The sequence below is a fragment of the Rhinopithecus roxellana genome, chromosome 4 (genome assembly GCF_007565055.1).
Source record: "Rhinopithecus roxellana isolate Shanxi Qingling chromosome 4, ASM756505v1, whole genome shotgun sequence".
In the NCBI taxonomy this organism is placed as follows: domain Eukaryota; kingdom Metazoa; phylum Chordata; class Mammalia; order Primates; family Cercopithecidae; genus Rhinopithecus; species Rhinopithecus roxellana.
In genome coordinates this window covers 104,194,412-104,207,381 of record NC_044552.1, presented here as the reverse complement: position 1 = coordinate 104,207,381, position 12,970 = coordinate 104,194,412, and the positions used below count along the sequence as shown (strand labels likewise).

At 33.9% G+C, this 12,970-nt stretch overlaps 1 protein-coding gene across 4 annotated transcripts in view; it reads right to left on the bottom strand.

The window, feature by feature from the left end:
• STXBP5 (syntaxin binding protein 5) overlaps positions 1 to 12,970 on the bottom strand; it is a 206,467-nt gene that overhangs the window by 17,639 nt on the left and 175,858 nt on the right. For all 4 annotated transcript variants that reach the window (XR_004056799.1, XM_010386921.2, XM_010386928.2 and 1 more), the window contains 2 exons: positions 9,742 to 10,111; positions 9,280 to 9,445 (listed from right to left, as the gene is read on the bottom strand). Coding sequence is in view for 3 of the 4 variants with exons in the window: in XM_010386921.2 (XP_010385223.1) it covers positions 9,280 to 9,445; positions 9,742 to 10,111 (536 nt within the window). In the remaining variant the exon portion in view is untranslated. The remainder of the gene's footprint in view (positions 1 to 9,279; positions 9,446 to 9,741; positions 10,112 to 12,970) is intronic.

Below are 12,970 nucleotides of genomic sequence, written 5' to 3'. Positions count from 1 at the left end.
TTTTGCGGCATGTTGGCCAGGCTGGTCTTGAACTCCTGGCCTCAAGTGATCCACCCGCCTTGGCCTCCCAAAGTGCTATACAAGCGTGAGCCAACATGCCCCGCCAGAAATAAGACTTTTTAACAGCAAGTATAAAAGTCCAGTGTAATAATGATGATATATAGTTTTGGAATTATAACCTTTAGCTGAGTCAGAAAATTTGTAATTTAGACACCAACATTTTTTCTCATAAACACATGCTAGGAAGATAATTATGCCAACATACACCTGAAATTTCAGAAATCTGGCAGAGAGATGGGAACTCTTCCTTGTACATCATCAGATTTTTCTGAAATTACTGTCAATATTTTTCAGAGTACAGAAATGGTAAAAGTCAGGAGAAAAGTAAGATTGCTGACATGTTATTGGTTTTGATGACAATACATAAAGAGGAAAGAAGATTTTTCTAAGAAAAGGATGGTAGTGGCAGGGCGCGGTGGCTCACACATGTAATCCCAGCACTTTGGGAGGCCGAGGTGGGCAGATGACGAGGTCGGGAGTTCGAGACCAGCCTGACCAACATGGTGAAAGACTGTCTCTACTAAGCATACAAAAATAAATAGGGCGTGGCAGCGTGTGCCTGTAATCCCAGCTACTTAGGAGGCTGAGGCAGGAGAATCGCTTGAACCTGGGGGGCGGAGGTTGCAGTGCGCCAAGATTGCGCCACTGCACTCCAGCATGGGGCAGAAAAAAGGATGGTAGCAACATTTATATAGGAGTTCTGCTATACTCTGGTATAGGTGGAATAAAAGTATGTATTTTTCATGGTTTTTTCCTTAGGGCTGGGCTAAGAAGGCTGGTAAAGGATGTTTAGGTTTTCTTTTAGACATATCCATATTAATGTTATCCCTCTACCCAGATTGCAAATGGGAGGAGATAACTATTAACACTACACAACAGTTTTATTTGTAAGGCGGAAGTGGACTGAAGTCCTTACGTTTTTATTTTCTTTCCTCTGGATTTCTATAAAGTGTAGTAAACCTGGAATAAAACACTTTCTGAATTCAATAAATCAAACTTGGTAAAACCCACCATAGAATATACTGATATCTAGTATTATATTGAAATTTATATTAAACTCTATAACAAAGGCAATTTTAGGCATATTTTAAATCTTTTAAAAACTGTATTTCACAGATTCTAATTTAAACTATATGTATTAAATTGTTATAATGCAAAAAAAAAAAAAAATCAATAACGGCAACATACCTATCATTTGGGTGTCTCATGCTAAACCAAAAGAAGAATATGACATATAAACAGTGATAGTTTAAAGGCATGCTTTTTAAAAAATTTTACCTCATTTCAGAATTACGGTTTGTACTTCTTATTTGGTGTTTAATGAGCTTACAATTTTACAAAGGTAAAGTAAGAAATATAAAAGCACCAGATTAAACTCATTATATTCTCTGAAGTAGAATGATTACAAACTTTGGAACCAGATGGATCTGGATTTGATTCTCAGTTTCTGTCTTTTACTAGCAGAAGACTCTTAGTCAAATTAGTCTGTCAAAGAAATGGCTTCTTCAACTTTAAAAGGGGGAGATAATGATAACTGCCTCTCAGGAATATTACTAGCATTAAAGATAATGAGCATATAAAGTGCCAGGAGCTGACATCAATAATACATGTACAGAAGTAGAAAGATCTATCACATAGAGATGAAACCAATTAGAAAATACACAAGTCATTTATCCACAGGTTAATATTATGAACAGACATCTTTAAAGGGAGTTGAAAATTCAATGTTTCTTAGAGTCTAGATTATCTGCAGTCTTAGTATAAAGGTTTTGAGAAGTACATAAAATAATATGTATAGGTATTTTTTTCACTTCTATTTAAATAAGGATTTTGATTATAAGTAAATCTACTATTTAGAATGATTCATGTTAATGCTAGTAAATGGTGAAATCTAAAACAGATTTGTAATTTCTGTGATCTTGTTACATCTACTCATAGTAGACAGTATTTCTGAAACAAGACATTGGACTTACTCTTCTAAAATATAAATATTCAGAAAAAAATATACTTGTCCGATTTTAGACTCTTGTATATCATTTGTTTTGCATGGGAGCTAACAAGGTTAGAATGGTATAATTTAGGGCTAATTTCATGAATGGGTTTGTATGGGCTTTGGTTATCCACACATTGGATGCCACTACAAAGTCCTGTATAGTGCATCAAATAATCACCGATTTTAATCATTTTAAGAAAACTTTATATTGTAAGAGTATTGAGTCTGAAAAAATAAATATCTCCATGATAATCACACAGCAATAAACTTCATACTGAACCTACACAATATACATGAGAAGCTAAGCAGTTCAACTGACATCAGTTGTTTACAGTGATTACTTGGGGTTTTGTTAATAAATTATAATCCTGAGGTGCTTACTAAAGTTACTTACTTAGTTGCTTTAAACTGAATTAATTGGTATGTTCCAACTCTATGATTACAGTAAATCTTGGTTAGGGTTCACAAATGAATATAAATAGTCCATTTGAAAAAAACAGTTTATTGTAAATTATCTTTGTGTTTTTCACTATGGTATAGTTAAAAATAATGCTGTAAAAAGAAATTTAAGTATTTCAATCTATAAATATACCATTGACTAACTGCCCGTCAAAGACAATTAAAAGTCCTGAATCCATAATCTTTTAAACAGCTTTACTGAAGTATAATTGACATACAAAAACTGGCAGATATTGGACGTGTACAATTTGGTGAGTTTTGACATATGCATATATGCATGAAACCACCACCACAATCAACACTGTGAATATATCCATCACTCCCAGGTTTTCTTCTGCTCCTTTGTAAGACCTTCTCTCATTCCTTCTTTACCCCCCATATCCAAGTTACTGCTGATCTGCTTTCTATCACTATAATTTGTATTTTCTTGAGTTTTTATATAAATAGAACAACATGTACTCTTTTTCTTGGCTCCTTTCATTAAGCATAATTATTCTGAGATTCATTGATGCTGCTGATTGTATCGTTCACTCCTTTGTATTACTGACTAGAATTCTACTGTATGATAAACTGCAATTTGCTTTTCCATTCATCTGTTGAGGACATTTGGGTGGTTTCCAGCTTTTGGCTATTACAAATTAAGTGGTTATGAATATACATTTCCTTTTAATAATAATAATTAAAAAATGAGTAAAATGGCTGGGTCCTTGGCCCATGAATGTTAACTTTTAAAAAAAACTCCTAAACTGTTTTCCAAAGTAGTTATACTTTTTTACATTCCCATCAGCATTGTATGGAGTTCTAGATCGTCTATATCCTTGCCAAAACTTGGCATGGTATTCTTTTTAATTTCAACCACTCTCATAGGTGTTTAATGGTATCTCACTGTGGTTTTAATGTGCAGTTCTCTAATGATAAATAATGTTGAGCATCTTTTCATGGTGAGCTTTCTTTTTGAATATTCTGGCTCTGTTTTTATTGGGTTGTTTCTCATCCTTCTGGTGAGTTTTAAGGGTCATTCATATATTTTAAAGACAAGTCCTTTATTAGATACATGTTTTGCCCAGATTTTCTTCCCATCTATAAGCTGTCTTTTCATTTTCAAAAGTGTCTTTTGAAGAGCAGAAAGTTTAAGTTTTGTTGAAGTTATCAATTTGTTCTTTTATGGATGGTGGTTTTGGTGTCATAGCTAAGAAATCTTTTCCTAAAATAAGATGTTTTCTTACGTCTCTTTCTAGAAGTCTTGTAATTTTGGGGTTTCCATGTAGGTCCATAATACATTTTCAATAAATTTTGGTTTATGGTGTGAAGAGTGGATCAAAGCTCATTTTTTTTGCATTTTAATATCCAGTAGTTCCAGCATTACTTGTTGAAAGGGCAATTCTTTCTCCACTGCATTGCCCTGTGCCTTCCTTAAAAAAATCAGTTATCCATGTATGTGTTTATTTCTGGATAGTCTATTCTGATCCATTCATCTTGATGCCAAAAATACCATTCTCTACTGATTACTGCAGCTTTACAATAATTCTTGAAATAAAATTGTGTTAGAGCTTCCATTTTTTTCAGAGCTGTTTGGTGTATTTTAGTTCACTTGCATTTATGTATGAATTTTAGGATACACTTGTCAATTCCTACAAAAATTTCTAAAAAAATTTTTAAATTTTTAAACATTTCTTTTATTTATTTATTTATTTATTTATTTATTTATTTATTTATTTTGAGACGGAGTCTTGCTCTGCCACCCAGGCTGGAGTGCAGTGGCCGGATCTCAGCTCACTGCAAGCTCCGCCTCCCGGGTTTACGCCATTCTCCTCCCTCAGCCTCCCGAGTAGCTGGGACTACAGGCGCCCGCCTCGTCGCCCGGCTAGTTTTTTGTATTTTTAAGTAGAGACGGGGTTTCACCGTATTAGCCAGGATGGTCTCGATCTCCTGACCTCGTGATCCGCCCGTCTCGGCCTCCCAAAGTGCTGGGATTACAGGCTTGAGCCACCGCGCCCGGCCAACATTTCTTTTATTAATATTTTATAGTTTTTCAGTGTAGAGATCTTTCATTTTCTGTTAGATTTATCCCAAAGTATTTCATATTTTTGCTATTATAGATGGTATGGTTTTTAAAATATCAATTTCCAAATGTTCACTACTAACATATAGAAATAAAATTATTTTTATATATTTATCTCATATCCTTCACCCTTGCTAAACATACTGATTAATTCTAGTAACCTTTATGGTAGATTTTATTAGATTTCCTATACTGATGATCATGTCAGTTGTGAATAAAGACAGTCCCTTTCCTTTTCTTTTCCTTGCCTGAGTGCACTGGTTAAAACCTTAATTACAATACTGAATGTAAGTGGTAAGAGTGAACATTCTTCTGTAATTGCTGATTTCAGGAAGAAAGAATTAGGTATTTCATCACTAATATTATTTGAGATGTGGGTTTTTTTTACATGTTCTTTAAGTTTTCTTCTATTCCTTGTTTGTAGAGATTTTTAAAAATCAGGAATATTTGTTAGATTTTGCCAACTGTTCTTTTGCTTTTTTTAAGCTTTTTAATAAGATGGATCACAGTGACTGATTTTCAAATGTTAGGTCAATCCTACTTTCCTGGGATAGGTCTCACCTGGTCATAATGTATTATCCCTTCGACATATTGCTAAATTCAATTTGCAAAACTTTTTTTTTTTTTTACAAATTTTGCTTTTATATTTGTGAGAGATATTGGTTTATATGGAGTTTTCTTTTCTTTTTTTTTTTTTTTTTTTTGAGATGCAGTCTCGCTCTGTCCCCCAGGCTGGAGTGCAGTGGCCGGATCTCAGCTCACTGCAAGCTCCACCTCCCGGGTTCACGCCATTCTCCTGCCTCAGCCTCCCGAATAGCTGGGGCTACAGGCACCCGCCACCTCGCCCGGCTAGTTTTTTGTATTTTTTAGTAGAGACGGGGTTTCACCGTGTTAGCCAGGATAGTCTCGGCCTCCCAAAGTGCTGGGATTACAGGCTTGAGCCACTGTGCCCGGCCTGTAGTTTTCTTTTCTTATAATGACTTGGTCTAATTTTGGTATCAGGTTAATGCTTCCTTCATAGAATAAGCTGGGAAGCAGTCCTAATTCTGTTTTTGAAAAAGTTTGTGAACTGGTATTATTTCTTCCTGAAATGCTGATAGAGCTCATCATTGAAGCCATCTAGGCCTGGAAGTTTCTTAGTCCCAAGGTTTCTAACCTCAATTTCAATTTCTTTAATAGATACAGGACTATTTAGGTTATCTGTTTTTTCTGCAGTGAGGCTTGGTAATTTGTCTTTCAAGAAATTTGTCCATTTCATTTAAGGTTTTGAATATTTTTGGCATAAACTTGTTCATAATATTTCCTTTTTATCCATTTTATATCTACAGAATATATAGTAATGAGACTTCTCTTATTACTGATATTAATAATTCGTAACTTCTTTCTTCCTATGGCTTGAGATTAATTTGATTAGTTTTGGTTTCATTGATGTTTTTGGTTTCATTGATATTTTTCTATTGTTTCTTTGTTTTCCACTTGGATGTTTATTATTTTTTTCTTGTATTTACTTTGTGTTTAATTTGCTTTTCTCAGTTTTTTAAAGTGAAAGTTGACATCATTGCATTGAGACCTTCTTTTCTAATATAGGTGTTTTAGTGCTAAGTTTGCCAAGTTCAAACACTGTTATTTTTTTCTGTCACTACGCTTTCAAGTTCACTATCTTTTCTTCTGTAATGTGAAATCTGCTGTTAATGCCATTTAGCATATTTTTCACCTCAAACACTATAGTTTCTCAGCTTTAGAAGTTTGATTTTATTTTTGTATCTTTCGTGTTTCTAACTTTTTGAACATATGGAACACAGTTATAACTGTTTTAATCTTCTGTGTGCCAATTCTGGTATGCATGTCAGTTCTGGTTTGGTTTCTGGTGATTGTTCTCCTCGTGATGGGTCATGGTTTTCTGTCTCTTTGCATGCCTGGTAACTCACTGGATACCAGACATTGCGATTTTTACCTCATTGTGTGCTAAATAGTTTTTACTTCCTTTAAGTTTTCTTGAATTTCATTCTGACAGAAAACATTTTCATCCTTTTGAGTGTAGCTTTTGCCATTTGTTAGGCATGTCTGGAGTAGTGGCTGATAACGGACCATCCAAGGATATAAGGTCCTAATTTCTGGACTGACAAATATTACCTGGCAAGGAAAAGGAGTCTATGCAGATGTGATTAAGTATCTTGCTCTGGGGAAATTATTCTGGACTACTGAATGGGTTATAATCCAATTACAAGTGTCTTTTTAAGAGACAGAGGTAGAGAAAGATTTGAAACACAGAAGACGAGGTAATGCAGCCATAAAGGCAGAGATTCCAGTGATGTGGCCCAATGTCAAGGAACACCAGCAGCTCCTAGAAATGAGAAGGGGCAATAAAAATTATCTTCTAGAGCCTCTGGAGGGAGTAAGACCCTGCTAGCACATTGATTTTGCCTCAGTAAAACTGATTTTGGACTTTTGGCTTCTACAAGTATGAGCAAGTAATTTTCTACTGGTTTTAGCCACCAAGTTTGTGGCCTCAGGAAACTAATATCCACACAAATTATGGGTTTCTCCAGTCTGGTTGTTGGGAACAAGCATGTTCCTGGAACGGTTTCTACAAATCCTCTATTCCTTTCAGATGGTTCTTTTTCTGCTCTGAAAGCTTAGTCACATGTACGTGCTGAATAGCACGTATGGTATACTCAGGGGGACTCTGCACATCTCCAGGGTTCTTTCTCTTTGTAGCTCTTTTCTCTCGAATTTACCTGGTGTCCCCGAACTCTTGTTCCTGACTCTTCAACTTGGGAAGTCTGCCAGGCTTTAACTCAGTACCTTCGCCCTGTGCCATGCTCTGAAAACTCTATTAAAACATTAAAGCTGGGACACCTTCTTTGTTTCCTATGTCAGAAATTACTTTCCTTCATTGCCTGATGTCCAGTAATTTGAAAACCATTGTTTCATGAGTTCTGTCTGCTTTTTTTAAGTTGTTTCAGGAAGGAGGGTTAATCTGGTTCCTATTATTCCATCTTGGCTGGACACTCCATAAATGTTTGTAGCCATCTTCTTTTTTTTTGGCTAAAGTTAAAGGAATGCACAATGTAAAAGGGTACTCAGGGAACCAAGGTATAGTGTTTATCAAGTTCATCATAGTCTTCAACAGGTTTTTACCAAGGCATTATTTCTGGCTACTAAAAATACAGAGGTAAACAACATGTCATTATTGCCCAAAGAAAACATTTTATCACAAATTCCTTTAAGATAGTCCATTTTTTGTTTATCCCTGTATCATGAAGGCACACAGCTGATAATTTAAAATACAGTTTACTACTAAAAGACTATTTCATTTAAACATAAATAAGTAAACTATGGCTACTATTAATTTAAGAATAATTTAAGAATAATTAAAGAAAACACCAACTAAAGGATAGAATAAATTGATCCCAGAAAAGTGATGAAGTTTAGATTTTTGAGTACTTGAATTAGGACCACATTTCAGATGGCAATGAATTAATATTCAATTGTCCATATTATTTCTTAACATTTTGCTAGTGAAAGGAAATTTTAAGGTTTATCCTTCCAACAGAAAACAAAAGTTTACTTCAGAAACTTAGGAATCTTTGAAAAATAACTTTCACTCAAACATAAATGGGAATTTAAATCTAAAATGTCAGATATATAATTTTGTTTTACTCTCAAAGTTTACAATATTACTCAGGACTAGGTTTCCAGTACAGTGTAGCTTACTGAAATAATAACACAATGAGGACAACACCTGACATTATTAAGCACCGTCTGTAGCGGGGCACTATGCTAAGCACAGTACATGCACTGCCTCCTTTAATACCTGTAATATCCCCGCAGATGCCACTTCTATGCTAATTTTAAAGATGATGCTTAGAATCATTAAGAAACTTTTCTATGATTACATAATAGTATAGTTAGCATGATGGACTTGAATTCAGCCTTCTTGACTCCAAAGTCCATGTTCTAAAAATAATAAGCCACAAATTCAAATTTGCAAATGTGTAAAATAGGGCTAACTGCAAAAACTTTCATTATAAAGTTCCTCTAGATAGTACTTTCCTCTAAATATTAAATATCAATCAATATTTTAGCTCAATATTTCCAGAGCACTTTTACTTTAGAAGGTAAATCTAAATTGATCATTTCAAATATACACAGAAGCACATACAGCACTCAAATACTTTAAAAAGGACACAATTCTGTATATAAAGAATTTGTATATAGTCTCTCAAAAACAGATCAACCAAAATACTACAGGAAAACTACCAAATAACAATTTTTTCTTCTGTGTAAATATCCTTGTGAATAGAGAGTATAGGAGATGAGATTACAAAATTTGCCCTAAAATAGACTCATTTATTTTCACATTAACACACTCCTTTAAAAAGGGCTGTGTGTGTGTATAATAGATATTTATTCTATGTAGAGAGTAGGTATAAAATGTATGCAGCAGTTCATATTTCTCTGCCATCACTGGAAAGACAGATATGGAGTAGTAAGATGAAGCTGCTTATAGGAGATGTCTGAAGAATATACTTTTAATCATGGGAGTCTCAAAGCATGTGCTCTGAAAGTCTAATTCAACAGTCTGGATTTTCCCAAGCAGGCTCACTTGTATACTTCCATGAGAATAAGGGGTAGACAGTATACGGGCCCTCAGAGAATACTTTACCTCTGAAGAAATTATAGTAATATTTTTATTAATTACCTGAAGATTTTCACAGGTCTCTTGACTATAAGTAAGTCTCTGGATTTCTGTAGGTGAAACAAGGTATAATGCTTGTCCATTGTTGGTAAAGCAGAACGTTCTGGCTATCCGCATATTGGTAAGGGGCAAGTAATACACATCCAATAGAGGTCTTAAACTTGGCAAACTTGAGAAAAAAATTAAAAACTTGTTAATAATAAGGTAGATTTTAGTCTTGAACACACTATCATTGTTAAAAATGGCAGAGACTTCATAAACCTTATGATTTAGTTTGTATACTTGAGTGGGAGATTAAAAATGGCTTATAATCCTCATATACTTGCTCACTATTAACAGAATAAAAATAAATTCTCAGCGCATAAGACTACACACACGAAAAAAGCACTTCTTTTAAACAATTCTGTAGTATAGTTTGAGGGAGGAAATGCTATATCTGCATTTAAAAAAATATCTAACTCTTACCTAAAAGTCATTATATGTCCATTGGCACAGAAACAAGCAAGGCAGATACTGTTACTCAATGCTACAATATCTCCACGAAGCACAAATGAGGTCTCTGTAATATTTTGCTTATAAGCACAGTTCTGGGTTGGCAGTGAGATTACTTTTGCTTGCTTTTCAGAACATATCACTGCATACTGGTTTTCACTAATTTCCTGAGAAGAGGAGGGGGATACTGAGACAGGCCGCCGTTTTTTCAATTTCTCCTTTTCATCTTTTTCTTCAGGAACATTGTGTTCTCTCCAGGGTTCATATGCAGGTGGTATTAAGCAGCCTGTGGTATCCAGAAATGCCATTCTCAAGATCGCACCTTTTAACCTCAATATAGTACCTAAAATACAGAAGTCTAGTAAATTACTGAAATATTTTAATCAACAGAGTAAACACATTTATTCTAACTTTGACATACATAGTAGATACTCAAATATATGCTGAATGCATATTGAACTGAACACTGGCTCATTGACAGGATTCAGACTTTAAGCGTGATGTTTATGGGTCTGGAAAAAGATGTCAACTTACATGCTCCAAATAGATAAATGCCACTAACGATCACTCACAATTTAATTACATATGATAAATTTGGCAAACATGTATCTGATCTTTAAATGAATAAACAAACAACATGCTGGAGTATTTGGAACTGTTTTCTCTTATACCCAGCAAGTGCACTACCAGTCAGCAAGAGAGCAAGTGGACAGCACCCGGAGCAGTCAGCGTGGGGCCACATGTGGCTGCAGAGCACTGGGAATGCACCTTGTCCAAAGTGTGCGAACAACTGCAGTGCATGGTGAGAGTCAAGCACATGCCCCATCTGAAGACTTTAGCACTCCAAAAAGTTCAATGTAAAATACCTCAATCACTTTTAATAATTACAGGCTAAAATGATAATATTTGGGACACAGTGAGCTAAATAAAATGTTATTAAAATTAATTTCACCCGGTTTTTACTTTTTTAATGTGACTGCTAGAACATTTAAAATTATGTGGCTTTGCATTGCTTTTCTAATAAACAGTACTGATCTAGATGACCAATGAAAAAAAAATCTACACATTTCTAACCATTACCTCTAAAATAATAATTCCTCTTAAATGATTTACAACAACTGTGAGATATACTTAAGGCATTATTTTGGTCAGTTTATCATCTTAATGTAGGGGCTACATTTTTTGACTTGCTTCTATTAATGGTACCCTTTCCCCCTATATCCTTGATAATGTACAAATATGCTTTATGCTCACTTCTGAGTAAACTAAGTGATAACATTAATAGAATGGAAGGGAGGGTAGGTAACTGAGTTAGCATTCAGTTCTTAAAGATTTTTCATATTTTGTTTTAAATTTATATAAGGTTTTATAGCTTGCAGTATTTTTTCCATATATTATTTTCTTTTATTTCTAAGCAAAAGAGTTCCTGATGTTCTCTCAAAACTTTTTAGAAGAAAAAATATTCTTTCCTTTCCTCTTTGCATTTACGATTTATCAATAGTAAGGATACAGAATACAATGGAGCACATATTTCAATTTGAATTTCAGATAAACAATGAATACTTCTTAGTATAAGTATGTCCCAAATGTCATATATCTGTCCAATTCTAAATGCGACACACTTATATTAAAGTATTTGTTATATAAATTAAAATTTGACTGGGCATCCTATAATTTTTATTTGCTAAATCTAGTAACCCTAGATGTAAAGTTTGGCGAGCAGATAATTTAATTATTTTAAGCAGCTTGGTAGAAAACTTCGAAACACAAGACAGTTATAATCTTATAGTTCTGATTATTATTTATCTCAAAACATATTTAAAGCTAGTTTTTCTTTCAAGATCTCTTATTTTTTATTCTGGTCCACCCAAAGAGTCCTTCAGCCTCTAAAGATTTGATGAGGTCAGCTGAATTATCCATTCTAATTTGGGAACTGTTTATAGCACATATATTGTTCTAGTATGCGGATTTTTTTTAAAACCTGGCCTAAAACACCGTTAAATGTATGTTTATCCTATAGTTGATGGGACTTTAGCATGTTTCCCAGTAGAGTAGTGGTTAACTGTTGACTCTTCCTCTTGAAGAAAAGAAAAAATAACAGCCAAAGTAGACCACTTTAGGCTCTTAAGCACAGAAATCCATCAGCTTGAAAACATCTCTCTCTTCTCACAGCTCCAATACAGATGACATCAGTGTCACTGATATATTTTTAAGTAGGCATCTTATTAAAAACAAACCTCAAAGATTCCATCATCGAGAAGAAACTAAGTTGCCTTCTTACATATGAAAGTTATTTTTGAATTCACTTTACAGCTAATTTGATTTATTGCAAGTTGGAAAGTATATTAAATACTTTTTGTGTAGTTAACAGTAAATCATCTATAATCCCGCTCACTCATTTTCATTTATTGGAAACATTTTCTTCTTATTACAAATTGGTGTATGTTTGCTGTAGAAAATTTAGAAACTACAAATCAGTAAAAAAGTGAAAATAAAAATGACCCTAAATCCTACTTACCAGTGATAACTCCTGTTAACCTTTTTTCAACTTTCCAGTTTATTTTATTCCTATACGCATATTTGTTTACTAATAAGAACTGAGATTAGTAAGAACATCATTACGTAACTTGTCTTCTTTAATCTAACAACATGATGTGCAGTATATACTCAAGCATTTATAGAGCAAAATGAATAAATCAAACTGATTAAAGATGGCTCAGAAACATAATCATAAATGCAGTTTAACTTCTAAATTCCAAAAACTGTAAAAGTCAGCACCAAGACAGATTTATTAGCAAAATCATGGTTGTTTCCATCTGGATGAGCATAAATGAGTAGTAACAGAAATCAGAATTCTCAGTTATCTCCTGACCTAACAGACTCCACAACATTTGACAAAATCCAATCTCATTTTCAATATATGAAGTCTAGTACTATTTTTAAAAATTTGCTTTCAAGTCACCTTTTTCTAACACTTCAAAGTAGAAAAATAATCTCAGGTTTCACACTTGGAGATGAAAAATAACCATGTGTAGAATGTTTAAAAATGTACTTTTCTGTTTTTCTCCTAAATTTACAGCATTCTTTTGCTTGTGGTATTTGCTTGAGGTATTAGGAATGCATTACTGTAACCTTTAAAAAAAATTTTCTTCCATGGTAATTATTTTACACATGATCCTAAAGTTTAAAAAAATGGCAAAAC